Raw genomic sequence first — 23378 nt, 5'->3', positions numbered from 1 at the left:
GTGCAGGTTATTGCCAGGTCCACATGGAATCTGTTCCACAGAATTTCAATGCCTGTCATTCTTAAAATTCTTGTGTTTTTAATTAAATATTTTTAATTTTCTTTCAGCTGCAAATTAAAGTGCAGTTGGGATGAGCGAAAGTAGTCAAGAAACAGATTGCAGGCTCTTGAGACAGGGTGTTTATTTTAAGCTTGACATACCATATTAAAAAACCGACCAGCCGCAGTTTAAAAATACATGGTCAAGGCAACCTGGACGAATAAAGTGGTGCACACATATTAAAGGGGTCATATGATGTTGCTAAAAATAACATTATTTTGTGTATTTGGTAAAACACATTATTTTCCACATTGTAATATCTGATTACTTAATTTTAGGGAATTAATTATTATTAATTCATTCAGGGTTTGAAAGGACTCGAATCTGAAAATTCGAAGTCAACCTGATTAGAACTGATTTCAAATTTTAATGGTTTACTCCTTATCAACGGTCGTCCAGCGAGACGTTAATGTCCGTGTATCTTAACCATCTGACTATGTGTATTTTCCTTGGCCACAGGTCAATACAATTATGATAATTTGTAAGCTCCTAGCGAGGTAACGTGATCTTGGCAAGGTTTGACTTTAAAATTATACGACACCAGACAATGATTCTTTATAAATGAAACACGAATTTATTGGCTATTCTAGATTACATTAAAACTAAGCTAAAACACACATACATACACACACAAGAGCAGTGGATTTATTGATTTATTTAGGCTACTGTATATTGCTGCTGCCACACAGATCTAAAATAAACAAGCGATTTATTTCCCAGCTGTTTACCTTCACAGACATAACCGACTGTTTTTGTAACTCATGTGTTTTTAAAGTAAACTTGTGTGTGAATGAGAACTTAGTTTTGTACTCACATGCTGTGACATCAGCTTTCTGTCCATGTGCTTCGGATGTGTGCGCTCAGACAACCGTATATCTGAAGTAGGGATGCACCGATACAGATACTGGTATCGGTATCGGTGCGGACAGGAGGAGAGTTCAGCTTCACTGAGACGCGCGATCGACTATCTTTAAACTCGTGATTTCAAATTATGCTGCGCTTTATCCATTTGCCCACTGCCATATTCATGTCATTTTCACTGTGTGCTGTATGTAAAATGACTGTTACCTTGGCTTTATTTGGAAAAAAATATGATTCCCAATGCACACAAATTTCCCAGATTACTTAGTGCCCTGTTGGTTACAATGTTGACTTTTTATTAAATATTTATTTATTTGTGAAAAATACATTGTCATCTAAAGTATACGTATGTTCATTTTACATACTTAAATCCATTTTCAAATGATTTCAAATTAATTTTCTTAAATATTAATTAAAATAAATACAATTATATCGGCTTTATATCGGCCACCCTGCTTTCCAAGAGATCGGCATCGGCTGTCAAAAAACCAATATCGGTCGACCACTACTGTTGTGATATGTGCATTAACTGATGTAATAAAATGTTCTACACGTACGTGTGTGTGTGTGTGTGTGTGTGTCAGGGAAACATAAGCTTAAATCAAATCTCAATGCATCAGTGTGTAGATAATCATTCATATTGTACATCCTGTGCATGTCCTGTTGTAATAGAGTGACTATCTAAACATTTTTCAAGCCAGTCAAAACATTTAATGAAAATAATGAGATTTTAGCAGTTATGCACAAACATTAAGCTGTGAAAGGTGGATTGTTGCACACATTTTTTCTTTGACTGATATCCTGATCGCGATATCTTTGCTTCTTCCTTGTAGCCTTTTTCTGATTGATGTCTGGTTTAGGTTTTTCTGACTCATCCAATGGGAGTCACTTATTGATTGATGAGTCAGACTCTGTCTGGTTAGATACAATTTAACAACCGATTTGCTCATGTCTCTCTCTGTTCACAGGATTGGCCAAGCGAGTCGGAGCTCGTTTGCTCCTCGCCTCCACTTCAGAAGTGTATGGAGGTACGTGTACAAATGTCTCCATTTTAATGCTAGCAGTGATGCAAAGGGGGCACTAAATAACGAGACATTTATCGGAGAGATAAACTAGCATTAATATTTATATCTCTCATAAACACACTTACACTTAAATTGCTGTGCTCCTATTGGTACTTCATTAGAAATCTGTTGTAGAAGTAGTTACGCTGCAGAACAGTTGACCCTACATTTCTGACAAATCTATCAATGTGCACCTGGTTTTTGACATCAGAGACCTGTAGTCATGAAGTTTTAGCACTTTAGCTATATGTCTATACCACATTTTGAGTTGAAATTAGGGTTGCAAAATTCCGGGATCTAAAAATGACCCTCCCCCACACACAATCCCCTCTAGTCACCTAAGCTGCGTTCACACCAGGGGCTGGCGATGAGGTTAACTAGAGGGCGTTCTCACTACTGGTTGCCTTGACAACGAATCAGGTTTCTTGCCGCTAAATACAAACATTTTGGAGGCAAAAGACTAAATATAATATAAATCTGAATTAAATCCGTACATACAAACAAAAATGAATGAAAACAGAGCCTAATTTTTTCCATTGCATATGCTTATCTACGGCTGAGAGGAGAACGATCACATAAGCTCTGCCGTCTTCTTCCTATTGGCTGTCGCTTCCGAAAGTCGCTCTTCATTTGCATAAAGTTGAAGGATTCTGAACTTTGTCGCGTCGCTGGACACGCCCCATCCGTCGCCAACTGCCGCTGTCGCACTTGTCGCCGGAAATTGCCAGCTGTCCGTTGAAATTAATGGGAGTGTGTCGCTTTGTCGCTTGTAGTGTGAACGGGCTTAAGAGGGGGATTCCCCTCCATTTTCTCTGAATCCACACTTGCTGCATTTGAGCCCAAAGACTACATCTAAGTTTTGATATTCTAAATATATTTGATCTATGGGATTCAAGTTTAACTATTAAATACCAAAAAGTGTTTATACAGTAGCTAGCTAGCCAGTAAAATCAAGCTATTAAAAATCTAAGCGAGTTAGCACTATTTAATTGACAATTTATGAGGTATAAACTAGCTCAAGCTGTGATGCTCTTCCAGTTTTCGGTTATCATACAGAGGTACAGTACTGGTCATTACTATTTTAATGTTTTAAACATTGCAATCATTCTAATATGCTTATTTATAATAAATTTTGGAAACAGTTGTGCCGTTAAAATTTTTTTTTTATTACCTGGGATTCTTTTTTCAGGATTCTTTGAATAAAGAGTTTTTTTTTTTTTTTTACAGTGTTTATTTAAAATAGAAGATGAAATTCCCATGGAAAGTTTCCGGAAAATTCCCGGAAATTTTCCGCCCCTTTGCAACCCTAGTTGAAATCAAAAGCTAGAAGGGAGAGGGAAGGAGTGCTTCAGTCAGTGTGAGTGTGCATGAGTCTGGAATCTGACAAGATTTAGGTAGAGGTTGAACTTTATGACTGTTCTATGAAATTATAAAATACCTGATCCCAATTGTGAAGAATGGTGGTGGAAGTGATGTAGTGGAGGCTGCTTTGAGTTCATCTTGAATAGGGATGTAACGATTACCGGTTTGACGATAAATCGTGAGTAAATATATGTTCACTGTATTTTTACACATGCAGTACCATATCTTATAGGGATGTAACGATTACCGGATAAATAAATTTTGTACTGCACAGGGCTTCAGAGTGCGACCAAATGGGCGCATTTTGCGATAATTTTTTCTGCCCGTGCGACTACATTTTGTGAGCGGTCGCACTGGCGCGACCACCGCATTGTTTAACTCATAAGCGCTGCATTTTTGTTGCATATGAAAAACATCAAAAGGCAAACGAAACTGAAAGCATAACGAAACCGCGCTACTCGTTTGAGCTGCACCGCGCATATAGAGAGAAGAGCTTGGTTTATACTCGCCGCGTCAGCAGGAGCGCGAAGCAAAAATGACGCGAATATGTATGTAAGCAAATCAGACAATTATCTTTTCTTGTAAAACGTGACACCAAGATCGCAAATTCGAAAGTGAAGCATCCGAAGCCCAGCTTATAACATAGCTAAAGAGAAACTCCTGTTCACAAATCATTTTGGTCACTATAATCGTGATGAGAAATTTTCATACCGTTAAGATCCCTAATCTTGAATTACCACACAAATAATGTGGCCTAAAAGGAAATTAAATATTATGGCCAAGTTGTCCATGTCAAAACCTGTAGTTTATACAATTTGGAGGCAAACGGTAAATGCAAGAATGCTTTCTCCAAGTCAGAAGTCTGAAGATGTCTTCCAGAGGAGAAATCGTCTCTTAAGGCTAAGGGAATGTCCAGACAATTGTGTTTAAGTTGTTGGTTTATTTTCAACAAGTCACAGAAAGAAAAATTGAACAATTCACTTGCACATCTCTTAAATAAGCAATAATTACACTGCTGAGAGGTTGTGGCACCTGAAACAACTCAACAAAGCCTTTTTCTGGTTAATCCCACATCTCTTTGAGATGTTTAGATTTTTTTCTTTTTGACTGAAAACGAGCTTGCAATTGATCTTCTGCAGTTTGATGGTTGGATAATCGACTCATTTGGGATTTGGGAATGAACACAGATCTCTGTCCATCAAGAGAGAAATGTAGCTTCCAAGTTACATGTGGTCATGGTTTTGTTGTTTGTTTTTTAGGTTTATTATTTTATTTGCTCTTCTCTTTAGTATCTTTAAGCTGGACAAATGGCATTCATTACATGCAAGAAAGAAAAACTAGTATCATTAGAAAATGACAGTTCCATCAATTCAGCTGTTGGGCCATTCATTGCCTTCAAACTTAAGAGCTACTATTCTTCTTTTTACGTTAGTTGAATTGCATTGAAATCCAAGTACCACTTTTTTTTTTTTTCACTGAATAGTACAATATGTTTGAGGACATAAACAAATATAAGGACTTGCATAAGCCCTGTGCTATACTTGTGTAAGTATTATTGAGGGAATTATATCAATTGAATGTAAACTTTTATTGGTCAACTTTATTTCTCAAAATTGAAACGTGATAATGTCAATATATAATGTAATATTTTTGAGTTCTAGGATATACAGCTATGTCATAATTATTTAACCCCTCTTACACATTGCTGTTTTAAAGTCACTTATTTGTATTGTTGGGTACAAAATTGTTAAAACAATTAAACCTTTGGAAACTCTATAGTTAAACTGAATTAATTTGAACTGATAACAATTTAGCCCATGCATGTGCTGAAATAGAGTAGCAAATGTGGCCAAGTCAAAAGAGCTCTCACAAAACTATAGAGAACAAATTGTTTTAATACATTAGAAAGTGTATGGCTACAAGAAGATTGCAATTGCAATATAACCAGATGAAAGGAGGAAAAAATGAGTGGAAGAATATGGTCAAACAGGAAGGTGGACCAGTCTTGTTATAGAGGTAACTGCTGTTTCAAGAACTGGAAATCTTGACTGTATGAAAGACCTCATTGATTCTTTATATTAGTATTAGCTTTTTGGAAGAAATGTTAATATCTTTGGTGCATAGACTTTATGATCATTGGACTTTCCAGCAGGCAACCATCCCAAAATATCCATCCAAATCTACTGAAGATTGGTGCAGGGATTGGTCATAGAATGTTCTTGAGTGGCCTGTTCAGTCTCATCAGAAATACTTGGAAGGATTTGAAGAAAGCAGTGGCAATATGACAGTCAAAGATTATCAGTGAGCTAGAAGCTTTTCCAAGTTCGGAATGGACCAGGATTGCAATAGAGAGGTGACAGAAGCTTGAAAGCACCTGGAGGTTATAAAGAATGAATAGGGCATTTGGGGGTCTTGTATAATTTTGACATGAATGTTTAGAGCAAATTAGATTTTTTTATTTTTTTTCATCATCTTCATTTTTCAGCATTCTCAGAATCACTCAAAGGTGTACTAATAAACTTTATATTCTAGTGCTGCTGCCTTGGTTTAATTGTTTTCATAAAAATGTATTCATGGTAGCAGAATGTCTTGTAGGTCAAGGGGGTTGAATAATTTTGATTGCAACTGTACAGTTTTGATTTCAGGAGTCATCCATACAGTTTACAGAAATTAAATCCCTTCTACAGCTGCCTTTCATTTGTTCGGAATATGGTGTAGTTTGTCGACCTGGTGCAGCTATTATATGCAAGTGCTTATTGTCATCTCTGATGTCCAACAGGAAATCACACAACCACAATTTCATGTGTGACTGGAATTTGGTTCTATCACTTATTCAGCCACACACAAGCACGTAATGAATGGAGTGCGGATGTGGAAGATCTGTCAGAAATAACAGCTGTGTACGGCAATCTAATCTAATAGGCTGTTTCACAGCAATCACCACATGCATTAGTCTCACATAATCTCAGTAATTTTGACAGTAGTGATTTTTAAAAACTAAAGCAGAGAGAAAAGGTCTTAGGTCCTCTAGAATCACTTGTGCTATCTGTTATGTAAGTAGCGGTTTCTTTATTTTGTCAATGAATCATCAGCATGTTCGAACAAGTCACATGAAGTTTTAATGTCAGACCTAGATCAAATGTTTTGAAACTTTGTATGTCTTTATGATTTATTGCCAGAGTCTTTTAAATCATTTATCTATTCATAGTTCTGTGGCCATAGAAATGTACTGCGACCATTTATAAAAATGTCAAATTTTTCATTTTGGCTGTATGGGCAATGGCTGTGTGGACATTATATTGTAGTTCTCCCTCATTTTACAATTTAAAATGTTTGTGTTAAATGTGAACCATAGGAGGTTGTGTATTGTATATCATGTTTGTGTGTTTGTGTCTTCAACTAGACCCAGAGGTGCACCCCCAGAATGAGGAATACTGGGGTCATGTGAACCCTATTGGCCCCCGGGCCTGTTATGATGAAGGGAAACGTGTTGCTGAGACGATGTGTTACGCCTACATGAAACAGGTATGAGTGAAATTAGATGGATTTCTGTATTTAATTTTTTTCATCCTGCTCTCGAGGTGTATTAACATAGAGAACTATAGAAATGTGCCTTCATATTCTTTTTCCAGTCTACTCAATATTCTTTGCTGTCACTTTCTTATCCAAGCAACATAACATATAAAAATACACACTGTCTGAGAGCCAATTATAATTGGAGAAAGAAGCTAATACATATATTGTAATGTAATATAATGTAAAGTCACTAACTGAACTTAGACCTCCAAAGCCATGGAGGACTTGAAATAATGATGCAAGAGTCTCACATATTGTTTATACATCAAAGGGCTAAAATTTCTATGCTAGGAAGAGTGACAAATAATTTTATGGAAAAACAAGGCAGCTTGGCAACCTCACAACAGCGTGGATGGATGCACTGTTTGATGAGAAATTAAATGTGAAACTGAAATGGTGAGCCAAACCATTAGCAGCATTTTTAGATGGAAACAGTGGGTCTTATTCCCTAAATATGCATTTGCACAAATTTGTGTGTGAAATCTGCATAAAGACATGTTTAACGAACAAATCATGATTCACCAATTACTTTCATACTAAAATGTATTAAAAAAATAAAATAAAAATAAATACTTTAGGTGGCTTTATAAATGTGTAAAGTTTGTTTTATACAGATTGGGATTAAGTTCCCTGGTACAGCGCAAGATCATTTCCAGAGGTTAGATCAGGGCTGTCCAAACTCGGTCCTGGAGGGCCGGTGTCCTGCAGAGTTTAGCTCCAACTTGCCTCAACACACCTGAATGGAAGTTTCTAGTATGCCTATAAGAGCTTGATTAGCTGGTTCAGGTGTGTTTGATTAGGGTTGGAGCTAAACTCTGCAGGACACCGGCGCTCCAGGACCGAGTTTGGACACCCCTGGGTTAGATAATCAGAAGGTAGTTATTTTGAATATTTTGCTCTGTCATTAATGTACCAAATAGTATGGCCTTTTGAGTGATGCACTTTTGTGAGAAATAGATTTACGTCGTCAGTTAAAACCATATTGTATTTGATGCGAAATTAAAAACACAGTACCTAATTCTCACTTTTAGTGGCTAAATACAATTAGATGTAATGACAAAATAAAGTCTATTGGGTCACCTGTTAAGCACCTTGGTGTTACCTAAAGGTTGATAATCTTGGGCTGTGTTTGGTTGACACGCAGGCAAGATCACAATGATCATCTGGTTCTTTGTGACACATTCATTTCCTGACTGTGTCTTTTTGTTAAACACTGTGATGTGATTGATTGGCACCAGCCTTTGCTGCAGCTGATTTGATCTGTTTTTCTTCACTTGGTGTCAGTCTCAGATTTTCTTTATCATATTCATTGTTCCTTCAGTACATGCATTGCCGCTCTGTGTCACCACATGAGAAATTCTCCCTCACAAGTTTGATTTGAATATCATCAGTGACATGTGGCATCTGGCATGTCCTTTTAAAATTTAATTCAGTGACATTTGAGAAAGATAAAGGCTGTTTGACAATTATTTGAAGTAATAGTCTGTCTTATGTTTGTTCAGAAGATAATTTTTTCCCCTGTTTACCACCTTTTATGCAGATTGAGGATAATATGCCAGTTTTGATTATTTTTGTTTTGCATAAAACACAGCCTTAAGGGATAGTCCACACAAAAATGAAAATGTGGTCATTCAGTTGGAGTCTAAATGTCAAAGTGTTTTTTTGTTTTTTTCCATACAATGAGATTCAATGGTCACCAAAATGGTTTGTTTATCAAAATTCTTCCAAATATCCTGTGTTGTTTTCCACAGAAGAAAGCAAGTCAGTTTTCATTTTTGGGTGAGCTATCCCTATAAAACTAGATGTACAGTGGGTATGGAAAGTATTCATACCCCCTTAAATTTTTCACTCTTTGTTATATTGCATCTGGAGAGACCTAAAAATGGCTGTCCACCAACGTTTACCATCCAACCTGACAGAACTGGAGAGGATTTGCAAGGAGGAATGGCAGAGGATCCCCAAATCCATGTGTGAAAAACTTGTTGCATCTTTCCTAAAAAGACTCATGGCTGTATTAGATCAAATGGGTGCTTCTACTAAATACTGAGCATTTTTCAGTTTTTCTTTTTTAATAAATCTGCAAAGATGTCAACAATTCTGTGTTTTTCTGTCAATATGGGGTGCTGTGTGTACATTAATGAGGAAAAAAAATTAACTTAAATGATTTTAGCAAATGGCTGCAATATAACAAAGAGTGAAAAATTTAAGGGGGTCTGAATACTTTCCGTACCCACTGTATATTCATGTTTGATGAAAGCATGAGGTTGTAGTGATGAAAGGCTGTATTTCCATTAGTCCAACTTTAGATTAGTAATGAAAATCATCAAATCCAGGACATAGAAATGAACCGTTCTCTCTTCTGTCCAAAGCCCTCCCCTTGCTTTATTGTTGTCTTGTTTCTTTTTTTCCCTTTCCTACACAAAGGGGCTCTCCTTTTCATATTTATCAGTCCACCCATCCTAATCTCTGTGTCTGAGACGTGATCATTGGGCTGGTGGAGGTGCTTTATCAGTCCACTGCATTCATTTATACTCAATTAGATTTACTCTTCCATTCATGCACTTCCTTCCATCCATAGCAATTGACTTTCCTATTTATCTAATTTTGCTTTTGCTTTCCGCTGACTCCGGACAGACTCTGTTCTCTTCTGACCTCACATTATTACACCTTTGTGATTTGAAAGAGTTACATTTACAGATAAAGTCTCTACTTTTTCAATGTCAAAAGCATATTTATTAAAGTTCTTGATATAGCCTACATAGTTTAAATGAATGAATAAATACATTTAAATATTGATCTGGATACTATGTGAATGCTCAGAGGACATGTAGTATGGGAGCGGTACTTATTTCTTATGCTATTTACTAGGGTTACACAATATTGAAGAAAAATATGATATGCCATAACATGTTAAATAATTTGAAATGCGATATGTGATGTGTATAAAATCAATTTAAAGGGGTCATAATGACATGTTTTTTTATTATTTTAATATGTTCCTTGAGGTTCACTTATAATGTTGAAAGTTTTTTGCACCAAAAAAAAAATATATATATATATATGTGGAAAAATTATTATTTTCAAACCTCATTCTGACCCTCTGTTTTAAACGACCTGTTTTAAGGGGCGTGTCCTTCTCAGTAATCCGCCACTGTTATGATTGGCTAACATCATTGCATAGGAAACAGTATAAACGCCCCCTCGCTATTGCATGTGTGTTTCGACAACATGGAGAGAAAAAAAACGGTCATTTCCAGACAAAGCATTCACTTAGGGGTTGTGATGCAGCTGCAGTAAGATCTAGTACCGCTTCATCTTTTAACAAATGTTTCTTTGTGAACTCTTCATGACACTGTCCCTCGTTTACAATACAAAGCAAAGCGAATGTTCTTTCACTCCATTTGTCCTATTGACAGACTCAAGCGCATGGACTGTGTCAGAAAGCGAACGAGCGTAGCGCACGCACGCACCGATGATTAGTGACGAACGCAGAAGCGCAACGGAGAGAGAACAAAACAAAATGCCAGTCACAAATTAGAAGTACAAAACGAGGATTTGTAAAGAAAAATGTCAGAGGATTTCGATATAAGCCAAGAGGAGGCTGGTTTTCCTTTGCTAAAGTAAGGAATCTTTGCTTTCTTTGCTCCTGTAAACAAATGTTGGTTTTCGTGACACTCACACGTGCATGCGCTATGCCTGCGTCCTACGTCTATCGTGAACGCATGTACAACAGTTAGCGGAAGTTACACAAAACTGTTTATATTGTTTTAAATATGGATATTTATTTTACAAAAACGCATCCATCCCCCACCCCCCACCGGAGCCATGTGAGGCATGTTTTAATATGGATGGACAAAACGTTTTAATTTGTTGAACAAAAACACTCACCCATGTCATTATAAAGCTTGGAAGAGCCAGGACAATTTTTTATATAACTCCGATTGGATTAGTCTGAAAGAAGAACGTCATATACACCTAGGATGCCTTGAGGGTGAGTAAAACCTGGGCTAATTTTCATTTTTGGGTGAAGTAAGCCTTTAAGTGACTTGAACGCCAGTGGGCGGGTCCTATGGTGAGAAGATGACTATTTGTCGATGTCTTGCTCTGGAGGCAGTGTTTATGCAAATGTTTGTGCCCGGGTGATGTCATCTGGCACCTCAGATCCAAACAAGCTTGTGACGAGTTGGGCTGGGCCGAGAGCCGTGGGAACGGAACAAAGAAGGTGGAGTTTAATGATAATGAGCGACACCTGCACCACTCACCGGTCGGCTGGTTTTCCTTTGCTAAAGTAAGGAATCTTTGCTTTCTTTGCTCCTGTAAACAAATGTTGGTTTTCGTGACACTCACACGTGCATGCGCTATGCCTGCGTCCTACGTCTATCGTGAACGCATGTACAACAGTTAGCGGAAGTTACACAAAACTGTTTATATTGTTTTAAATATGGATATTTATTTTACAAAAACGCATCCATCCCCCACCCCCCACCGGAGCCATGTGAGGCATGTTTTAATATGGATGGACAAAACGTTTTAATTTGTTGAACAAAAACACTCACCCATGTCATTATAAAGCTTGGAAGAGCCAGGACAATTTTTTATATAACTCCGATTGGATTAGTCTGAAAGAAGAACGTCATATACACCTAGGATGCCTTGAGGGTGAGTAAAACCTGGGCTAATTTTCATTTTTGGGTGAAGTAAGCCTTTAAGTGACTTGAACGCCAGTGGGCGGGTCCTATGGTGAGAAGATGACTATTTGTCGATGTCTTGCTCTGGAGGCAGTGTTTATGCAAATGTTTGTGCCCGGGTGATGTCATCTGGCACCTCAGATCCAAACAAGCTTGTGACGAGTTGGGCTGGGCCGAGAGCCGTGGGAACGGAACAAAGAAGGTGGAGTTTAATGATAATGAGCGACACCTGCACCACTCACCGGTCTCGAGTCCCACGGAGGAGCTCCGGAAGGATAAAAGGAGGAACGACGACAGTGGAAGACGAGAGAGGACCAGGCCTGGACTTTATTTGTGTTTTGTGTGCAGCAGTCATCCGTGAGGGGCTGCCGCTTTACTTTTGTGTTTGTTTATTTTGTTATTAAATGGTTTAAATGTTCGCCGGTTCCCGCCTCCTTCTTCGGAGGCGGGGGAACCGGTGAACATTTAAACCATTTAATAACAAAATAAACAAACACGGCTCCCACGGATCTCGGCCCCGCCCCACTCGTCACAAAGCCATTTTTGGAGCTTGTTTAAATGCTTTGTTCATAATGAGGAGGTCGTTTTAAGCTATGAAACTTACAGGATGTTTTAATGGTACAAAGACCAATATGCCAAAAGATCAAGGCAAATTTGATTTCTCATGTCATGACCCCTTTAACCCCAAAAAAAATGCTGCAGCTCCAGCATTTTAAGAGCATGTATGCTACACTGCCACAGCTCTGACCGCATTGTGTTTGCTCCACAATCTCACATATGATGAATGCACTAAATTCTAATTAACACCTGTCTCATTTGTTTAGTTTTGGTGGTTATTACATTCTTGGAAGTCCACTTTGTAGATATTTCAAATTTAATCTCCATCCTCTTCTGGTTATTCATCAGTGTCCTTCACAATTATAATGCAGGTTGGTAAAAACACAGATGTGTCACCTTTGACCTCCGTGTCTCGTGATGTGCCTTTCTTCCAATTGACTTAATTAGCCCACTTCAATCCCCTCTGCTCTCTCCCCATCCCCTTACATCATCTGCTCTCATCGAGCAGTTTCTTTTATGAACTTCTTTGATCTTTTGACCCTTATGGCTCTGGTTTTGTCTTACTGTCACCTCAGTCATCAGGAGACTGTTTGCTCAGCCTGAATTACAGCTTTCTGGCATTGTTGAGAGCCATCATTGCTCTGAAAATGCTTTCTCAGTCCCCTAATGGAAAGCATTGATTTAAGGCCTATTTCACTGAAGACAGCTTTGCTTCATGCTTTTACACCGCAAACTGTTACAGTTTTGCTCAAGGCTATTTTGAAGGTGTCACTTTAGGTTGAAATGTGATAAGTTTCGCCACACATATTAATGAGATTTTGAATTTCTTTAACGTGAGTGGGTCTGTTCTTTTATATTTTCCTAATTTTTTGTTTTGCCTCTGTCTCTTTTTTTAACAAATGGGACAATTTAAGAGGGGTGCATAAACTCAGCCTGAGATCAGGAAATGACTTGAGCTTGAACTTGGTTTGTGGTTGTGCATGTGCACAGCCCACTTGTCTTTCCGGTAGTAAAAATGGTAACACACAGCCTTGTCATCGCAACTAAAATGTGCCATGCTCACACACATAGTGTTTGTGTAATCACACAATAGGCTTGCAATCAGGCTAGTGCTTGTTAAAAAGGCCGCTTAAGTAGGCTGTCCTTGTTTTGTCCCCGTTATGTGAAGTCTGGCATTTTTGCAGCCCATCCTTCATTTATAATGCTATTCATGAGAGTTTTCATGTTTTTATTCAAGTCCACAGAGTTAATTATAGAACTACTGGACCTAAAAATCCAACTATCCCTGTTAAACTTCCAGGTTCTCTCTTACACTGTTTCAAGGCCAGTGTTTCATGCAGGCACAAGTACAGGTTTTACCTTTACACGGCCTGTCTTTAGAGATTTATGTAGCTCATATCATAATATGAAATATTTTCCAGTTATAAGCGGTATTATTTTCATGCCTCATATTAGAGCTGTTAATTCAGTTCAACGATAAATTATTTATAATAAACACGTCAACATTCATTAAAAAATATGAATTGTCAATTTTGATGTCATGGTCACTTAAAAGTTTTCTAACTACATTCTTGTAGTTTGTGCACTGTGCACCGCTCAATGGAACAGGGATAATATATAGATATAATTAGATATAAAAGATATACAATATTTTGTCCTGTCCCATTTTATTATGCAGAGATCATAAGTAAAGCCATTCATATTTTAAATTCCCTGAAGAGTGTCATCACTGTGGTTCTGTGATGCAGAAGGGTCCATATTGGTCTTTTGGAAGCAGGTTTGGAAACATCATTATATTTGCAATTCCATTGAATGGGGGATGATGTTTAAACAGAAATAAACAGCTTTAATTATTGACTTTTTCTTTGCTTTGATTCTTCACTGTGATCTTTCTTTTGATTTTGATTTTATTTTTTAAATTGATGTGGCCATGTCTTCTGGCCTTCTCACCCAGTTTTGATTGGAATTACTAGTTTGGCAAGCTTGGAGCAATGTGGAGAATAGTGATGTGTTACTTCATGATGATGGAGTGTTTTAGAGCAGTTTTCAACCTTTTCTGACACAGAGATGTCCCATGAGACTCCCAACCACCTCTGGAACGCAATTAAATGAACATGACAGATTGACACCGTATCATTACTTTCATTATTAACATTAACATATACATTGAAGTGATAGTTCACCCAAAATCATTTACTCACACTCATGTTGTTCTAAACCTGTATGAATCTTTCCTCTGTGAAATGAAAAAGAAGATATTTTGAAGTCTAAATTAATTTAGACTACTTTGTATTGTCTTCTTCTGGATTAAAAACAGGCATGAGTCAGAGTAATTAGATGAGACTTGTAGTCCTCATGTACGTCAGTAGTTTCTTATAATAATTTTAGGCCTCTATTTATAGCCTCTTATAAACAGAATCAAATAAATTTAGTTTGCATGAGTTGGTCATAAGTCATAGTTCATTACCACGGCAACTGTTTACGTGTCCGGGTTTGAATGCATTTCTTATGTATGACAAATATCTGTGCACATGACAGGTGGCAAAATCGCAAGAAAATTTGACGTGTACTTAAACGTCAACTTACATGTGTAATTACACATTATTTTAGGGTATTCTATTTGTTTGGATATTTATATAGGGTCTGTTGTCGTTTCATTTGTAACATTTCCCCTTTAAACCAGTATAAAATTTCATACTTTATATAATTGCACGGTATATTACGGTATATAATTTCATGTTTTCCATCATAACCAGTCTTTTCTGTTTTATTTTCCGTCCAAATACTCCGTCACATTGCTTGTCTTCTGAGTGGACATTTGTTTTTAGCTTTTTAAAAATTATGTATTATTTTTAAAATGTAACATATTACATATTAATATAAAAACCTTTATACAAAATTTCAAGCAAAACATTAATGTGCAAAAAAAATGTAAACAATTAGTATTTTTTAGAATCCAATTCTGTTAAGTAACCATGGAAATTTCATTTTACCCAAGAAATTGTAAAAATGTGTTCTCATCTTTAGCCTGAAGAGGAGTGGTGCAGTCATAGAAACTGCAACATGTTATGAGTCCATATAAGTTTCCTCTTGCTCTGGTTTTTAATGCTTTATTTAACATCACCCCTCCCATTGACTACATAAATGAGTCAGATACACAAATAATTTTGTTGTGACGCCACAGCTAGGGGATAACCTGATTTTAAAAAGTCTTGTAAATGTCATCTGCTTGTGTTGCCAGGTAATTGTTTTGCATGTAAACCAGTAAAAAGGGTTATTTCAATAAGCTGATTGTAGTAGTTATCAGTGTGCATGCAAATACCTTTAATGAATGGTAATATGCTTTCTGTCACTGCTCTATGGAAATGAAACGATGTCTTTTGATACTCCAAACTTCTTAAACTCTGTTCGAGAGTTTTTTTTTTTGATGATGCATTTTACACTGTAACAAAACAAAACAAAAAGTCCATAGAAAAACCAATAATATCCTGGCAGAAAATTACCCGTAGATTTTCCTTTAGGTTTAAGGACATTTCCTTCAACCCTAAAACACAACACAATACAATGTGTAATTCAAAATGTGGATAAAACCCCTGTGAAAAATTGATACGGAAAATTCCGTCATATAAAGATTTTTTTTTTTACATACTTTTTTTTTTTTTGGATGCAGAAATAGTAGTCCAAGGACCTTAAGCTGTGTAACCTCTCGACTTCCAGGGTGTTGATGGGTAATGGTTAGTTATTACCAATACTGTTACAGAAATAGCTGTATTGTCAGCCCAAAGTAAGTTGTGAGATGAAATGCTAGAAATATAAAAGCACTGGCATTTGCATGATGCAAAAGCATGAAAGAGTTGCGTATCTTCCTCTGTGATGCTGACAGAGCTACAGGCCCTCCATCAATGACCAACACCTCTGAAATATGTGTGGGCCACATGCTTTTTAATAAGAGAGTTTCTGCCATTTGGACAGGTGGGCCAAGGAATTTTTATGATTAATGTCACGATTGCTTGAAATTAGATGTTGTCTGTCACTGTTTACAGATCGGCCCACTTATATTTGTGTGCTTCTGTCAATAAAGCAAAAGGGCAAACAGACCAAAATACTACTACATTCTGAAAATAATGCACATTTTCCAGTCCAATTGTTATGCTGCTACTATTTTTTTTTTTAGGAACGAAATGAAGCATTTTTAGATCTGGCTTTAGACTACTAATGAAAATGTGAAGACATCGATATCAGGATCTCATGTATGAATTCAGTATTGTCAAAATCAGTGAAGCTCTAGTAATACATTTTGAGCTTCAGCTGCATATAATCCTGAAACCCATAAACCTATTGCTGCATGTTCACTGAATAATTAACACTTGCAGCAGAACTCATGGTGTTAATGAGGTTCGCATGTGCCTGTGTCTCACAGGAAGGAGTAGAGGTGAGAGTGGCTCGGATCTTCAACACCTTCGGGTCTCGCATGCACATGAATGATGGGAGAGTGGTCAGTAATTTCATTCTGCAGGCTTTACAGGGAGAGCCGCTGACGGTAAGACCCATTGACCTTGTTAAAATAATGAACCATATACAGTGTTGATTACACCTCCTAACTCTCAATTACTGCTTTGACTTAATTCAGCTTCACACAGACAAAAAAATGGGGGTTACTTCAGTTTGTAGCCTTGTGAAATTAAAAAGTGGGGCATCCATACAGAATGCTGTCTTTTTCTTACCTATCAAAAACTGTTTTTTTATTATGTTAATCAGATGGGCTTGGAAATGACTAATGAGTTTTGAATAAAATATTTTTTTTTCCTATGGCTAATTTTAAATGAACAAATTATATTTTCACATTTTTTTGCATAATGTCATGTGCTCTGAATCTGATGTATGATTCTGATTCTGTTTGTTTTACATTTTTCAGGTTTACGGTTCAGGTTCTCAGACAAGAGCTTTCCAGTATGTGAGGTAAGCACTGATAAAAAACTAAATAAATCTGTGGGTGGGTTTTCATTTGTTTTGTATCTAGAGCACAAGAGGACCCATGCAAAAGTAAATAGGTACTATGAAAATACAAAAACAACAAAATATGGGAGCATAATACTATAATTGGCTGATTTTTCCATCATTTTGAACAGTGAATGTTCAAACTGTCCACAAGTGGATTGAATCAAAATGATCTGTGAAAGATGCTTTTAAAGTCAGCGCTCAAAACAAAGAAAAGAATACATTGGCTTGTTCTGAATAAATAGGCGATGTTACAAATTTGAGGGGGAAAAAAAACTATACTGCCATGAACAAAGATTTACATAACACATCCATCTGTCCCTTTTTTCCCATTTCCATCTGTTTTCATGTCATCTCTAGTTTTCTGTGTTATTCCTTCTAATGTTATTGTGCAATTGTGAATGATAAGAGCAGAGAAAAAAAGCCCACCTGGTCTCTTTAATGTCAAAAGAACAGCACAAATGAAATGCGTGAACAAACAAAAGTATTAACATAACAGTCCCATGTTTTGTCTTAATGAAATGAAACTTGGGGAAAAACAGACCTTGACACATTGCTTCATGGCGTTTTCAAGGACGGAGGTCGGCTTTTGATGGGATTACTAATGCTTTCTGGTAATTGCGTTGAAGGTATTTCAAAGGCAGAACTCTGTTTTTTTTATTTAAAAGGCTGCAGAGTTGTGTACAGACTGATAATGTGGTGGTGCTTTGGTGGAAGTAAACTTATTATGATCGTGGTTGTGCGCAGCTTGTCAGTGAACAACGGCTCTGTGTAGTTAATGCTGCTCAATGTGAAAGCACGCACGTGATGGAGATTTACCGCTGATTACAGAACCGGCTTTCTGACAAGATGCGCATTAAATATTGCATGCGATTTATCGTGCAGCCCTAATGCAAATCTTCCCACATCGTGACAGACGTGTGGGGGTGTGTTTAAACGAGGTGTTTTAGGAGGGCATGGACCAGTCTTAACTTTTATAAAGAATATCTCTTTGGGTTTGAGACTTTAGTCTTTGCAACTTTAGGGATCTTATCTATTCACGAACAGCTTGTAACACTCCAAAGAGAAAGGAAAACTTGAAATCGCATCATATGACCCCTTTAATGGGCTTTGGACTGATCCCCATGTGATCACTGTGGGATTTTTGGGGAAGCGAGACATACAAATGACCAGTGGATATAAATGTGTGTATATATATCATTGTACATATACAGTGCATTAAACATATACTGCGTTCATACATTATTTTTTGTAAGTCTAATGTATATATATCTGTATATATACTTGCGTATAGATATACACACATTTATAGTTTTAAATTTAAGGGTGCTTTCACACTTGGTTCGATTGCTTGGTCCGAACCCGAGTTATTTGGGTCCGAACCGCGGTTCGTTTGCGTCATCAAGCCAGCAGCTGTTTACCCCGTTGCTTAGTAACGATGGCGCAGGAGAAGACGGCAAAATGCGTAGCAAGGCTCTCTTCAATTTTATATTTATGCTTTTGAACCGTTGGTTTTGTTTCCAAAGCTTCAGTACTTAACGGCACTTAACGTCTGACTTACTGCAAATGCTCTAAAGAACTCTGAAGGTGAATAGAAATGAGATATACAGCTCTCTGCTTGCAGCGCGTCAGTCACGCTCTACAGGAAAGTGAGTGAAACACACACAAACACACATTTTTATCAAATAATACGTCATTAATAGCAGTTTACTTCCGTGATTTGGTACGATTGCGTTCACATCAGCAGCGAACCGTACCGGAGTTCACTTGAACCGTACCCCAGACCACCCTTTTTAAGCGGACTCGGGTACGGTTCGTGGGTGCGCACCCGAGTTCGGAAGACCGCATTCACATCATCCAAACGTACCGAACTCTGACGTCAATCGAACCCGGGTGCGCACCAAAAGTGCTAGTGTGAAAGCACCCTAAGTTTTAAATGTACAGAATTTCTAATTACAGTTTCATGTTGCTTTTTAAAGACTGTCTGGTTTATGCATCTATCAGTACTCTAATGATGAGTAGGAACAAATACTGCCAACTTAACTTAGCTTTTTGGGAAAGGGGCCACTTGCAAGCTGATTTGGGGGTGCCTTTCATTGAATCTGAGCTTAGTTAAGCCAAACCTGTCACAAGACTGATTACAATCTGAGGAAAAGAAAGGTCCAGTCTGTTGGTGAAATATATCATTTTGGCAGGGAGGTCTGGCAGAGCAGTCTTGTAGCATCAAGCCTGTTTATGGAAGTTAGTGTTGCATGGCCTTCATCATTTGTGTCAGGAATTTTGTAAATGCCTCTTGGATCTGACCATCACATGTATTTCATCATTTGTCCACCTCCAGGGAACAGGATGGCAGAAATATTCTCTAAATATGTTATGGTGCTGTTTGTAGGTGATATTTTGAGTATAATTTAATTAAGCCGGTTTCATCTAACCTCTAGCTGCTATATGGCTGCTTTGGCTCCATCTTTAGAAGACCCAACACACTCCGGTGGGGTAAGAGATCAGAGCCATCGTGGCTTATTTGAAGTCTCAGTGTCTCAGTAGAACAAACATTCTCCTGGATGAGCAAAGTTCACTTAATTAGGACTGTGTAATATAACACACGGGATTGACCACAGAATTTTCTACAGACCACAGTCTTAAATGACAGACATCGACTGAGTGTCTGGAGGCTCTGCCCAGCTTTTAACCATCTGCTCATAAATGAGCTACTGGCCACCCTACTGAAGGAAGTGTTTTTGGCATTGATAACACTGGGGAGTTCATTAAACTCATAATTCGGGTACATTCAAACGGCATAATTCAGAGGGAAATGTAGAGTGAGTTCATACTGTAACTCCACAGGTACAGTACATGGCTTTGCAACATTACCACTCAAAATAGGGTGCATTTGAAATTTAGAGGGAACTTTTCCTTTATACAGCCTTTTAATATGTATACATAGTACAGATGAAAGTGCAAGAAGCCAAGGCTAATCCTTTGAACATAAAGTATCTACCTTTTAAGAGGCATTTACAGTAACTTTTAACCTCTTAACTTTTTTTTAAAATCAGGAATCTTGACATATTTTACATTTTAACAGTTGATGTGATTTAAGAGAATGGTTTTTTTTTCTTTTTTTTTTTAACTAGCAGATCAACAGCAATGTCAAGACTTCACAGGGAACACATACTACCAGGGGCCTGTTTCGTAAAACGTTTACCAAATAAGCCAGGTTTATTTCAGTTAGTCTGACTTATCGTCAGTTGATTTGGTTCAAAATAAGTCAGACTAATTGAAATAAGCCTGGCTTATTTGGTAAACTTGTTTTATGAAACAGGCCCCAGAATGTATACCTTAAATCAGTGGTTCTCAAACTGGGGTATGTGAGATGACGGTGAGGGGTACGCAAACACCCTTTAATAGAAAAGGTGTGACTGCGGTCTAAGTTGGAGAGAGGGGGTACGCAGAAGAATGTTAAATGCCCCAGGGGGTACGCCGCTGTAAAAAGTTTGAGAACCACTGCCTTAAATGAATCACCTTGGATGCAAAAACGTCAAGCACATTAATGTTATGTAAGTTATTTATAGAGTATTTTAAATTTTCTTGAAGTGCTTTAAGCAGTGTTTTTGTTCAGTGTGTTAAATGATAATAATACCTATACAAATATCACTAAAATAAAGAAATAAACAGCATAAAGAGTCTTTAGTAAGTCAGGAAACTAGCCCAACATGCTCTTTGTGATTCTTTGAAACTGACTGAAATTGTTTACAGCTCTTGGTATTCTAGCTTATAAAAGAACATTTCAACTCAATTTCATCTGAAAATGTTACTTTTTACGAGTTGGCAATTTCACATTTATTGGTATGATTTGAATGATCATACAAATTTCACTACCAATTTCCAAAAATGTGAAATAGTTATGAATTGCAATGAGCGTGTTGGAAAACTTGATGCACTAATCTATACAAATTAAAAATCTTTCAACCTTGACTTTCAGTTTTGAACTTTCAAATGTTTGCCTCAGGAAATATTGATTCTGTATTTAAACACATTTCCGGTCTTTTGGACAGCAGAACCTCGACCTTTAAAAGAAGAGCAGTAGATAAGAGCAGGATTGGCCAAACCGGATTAGAAATTTAGTTGCATCACATTTAAAAGAAGGCAGTATCACCAATTTAACATATTGAAGGCGTCCCATACAAGCAGCATGTAGTTTCACTCAATGTTCCCAAACATGGTACCTCATACCATCTTGGCCATCTTATCTGTGATGTTTCTCTGTTATCTAAGTCTTCGTAAAATCTGCTTTTTTCTCCTTTGTTGTTTAAGACATTTCACGGCTTGTTGTATCAGTTTTAATGACATTATTGTCCCTATGAAAAGCAGGAAAGATGCAGCCTGAGCTGCTCTTATATACTTACTAATAAGGTTGTCACAATACCAAATTCCAGTAGCTGATAGCAATACCAGTGTAATTGCACAATTGTTGTTGCTAGTTTCAATATCAAAAGTTAAATATTAATATGCATATGGTCTGGAGGAAAAGACATCAGTCAAACATCACACTAAAGAAAGGATGAGATGATCGGAGGTAAAGTGAACTCCTATATAAACGTGGCACTTGTTTGAAAACTTGGATTTCCACAGGCTCTGATATCCCTCTCAGGGTCCGAGCCCACACCGCTCAAGGAGATAGGGCCGCAGCTCTGGGCTGGTTCATCCTACAGATTAATACGGTAGTGTTATCTTAAATAAGCAGCGTACACTCAGTGAAGAGAAGATGGACCAGTATGATTGATCTCATAGTGTTATTAAAGGGAAAGAGACCAATTCACATCTATCATTCCAGCTGTATTGACAGATCAAAGGCAACTCTTGTGGCTTGTGTTTGGCGCACATCTAAAAGGAATAGTTCACCCCAAAAATGAAAACTCTGCCCTTATTTATTCCCTCATATTATTCTAAACCGGTTGTTTGTTTGTTTTTGTTTTTTTCTTTAACCATGGAACACAAAAAGTTTTGTCAGAAAATAATGACAGAATTATAATTCTTGGGTGAACCATTCTTATGACTTTGAGTAAATTCTCTCTTTTTTTAAGTTATATTTTTAGTCATTTTGCTAGTATTCAGAAGTGATGGAATTCCTGCCAGTGATGGTGTTACAGTTAGTGTCTCTTGTTGTTGTTGTTGTGTGTGTGTGTGTGTCAAGACTTTTTTGTATTTCAGCCAGTATTAGGTTTTTTTTTTTTTATCTGGACCAGCTGCTAATTTTTTCTATTTTGGCGATAAGCGTTATAATCTGACATTAATTTTAACAGCGCCTAAGTACAGATGCACAAAGAGCTCTTATTCTCTTTTCAGTTCTGTCTTTTTAAATTGTTTTGGGAAGAAAAAACTAAATGAAAAAGTGTTGCAGTGTTTGCCTTTCTATTATTAGCAATACAAAGACAGATGCTATAATACTTTCCCATATATCGTTAACATTCAGCAAACACACATATATATCATAAAAATATAACTTAAAAAAAGAGAGAATTTACTCAGTCATAAGAATGGTTCACCCAAGAATTATAATTCTTCATGTGCTGGTCGTCGCCTAATTAGGACCCGGAGTAGATAAATATCGCGTGTACTTTTCTATCATATGTTGCTGCCTCATTACTCTGCTATACATTTAAAAGAAATGTCTTAATTTATACAGTAGTCAACATTTGAAGTGGATCAAAAATGTCATCAAAGTTGTCTTAAGACAAGAACGGGTATTGTTTTGGTTTTAGTACAACTTTGATGAAAGGTTTTGATCCACTTCAAATGTTGACTATAGTATATATTTATATATAAATATATGACTTGTTTTTCATGCATGTATTTTGCAACAATACAAAGAGTAATGTGTTCCAGATTTAGTCCTACACTTACTCACTTTTATTTGATCCTCACTAAATAATGTTTTTTTTTTTCACTGAAAGTTTAGGATTTTATAAAATTATTGTGCACTCATGATTTTTCTAGAGTAACTTTTGCTACTGAATTATCCATTAACCTAGTTTATAATAGTATTTCTGTCATAGATTATGATTATATATTTGTTATTTTCCTTTATAATGAAGCTGTCTGTATTTAGTAGATTGTGTGTAACATACAAAAGAGTGATGATCGACCTACACATTGAGGTATAGAAATTCTACAC

General features: G+C 37.0%; 1 protein-coding gene across 2 annotated transcripts in view; it reads left to right on the top strand.

Annotated features, from left to right (window-relative positions):
* uxs1 (UDP-glucuronate decarboxylase 1) overlaps window positions 1-23378 on the top strand; it is a 62823-nt gene that overhangs the window by 35576 nt on the left and 3869 nt on the right. For both annotated transcript variants that reach the window (XM_016523367.1, XM_016523366.1), the window contains 4 exons: window positions 1929-1988; window positions 6790-6911; window positions 16629-16748; window positions 17124-17167. In XM_016523367.1, the coding sequence (XP_016378853.1) occupies window positions 1929-1988; window positions 6790-6911; window positions 16629-16748; window positions 17124-17167 (346 nt within the window). The remainder of the gene's footprint in view (window positions 1-1928; window positions 1989-6789; window positions 6912-16628; window positions 16749-17123; window positions 17168-23378) is intronic.

Source organism: Sinocyclocheilus rhinocerous, unplaced genomic scaffold (genome assembly GCF_001515625.1).
Source record: "Sinocyclocheilus rhinocerous isolate Xijiao unplaced genomic scaffold, SAMN03320098_v1.1 scaffold1441, whole genome shotgun sequence".
Lineage (NCBI taxonomy): Eukaryota > Metazoa > Chordata > Actinopteri > Cypriniformes > Cyprinidae > Sinocyclocheilus > Sinocyclocheilus rhinocerous.
This window is presented reverse-complemented; position numbering and strand designations above follow the sequence as displayed.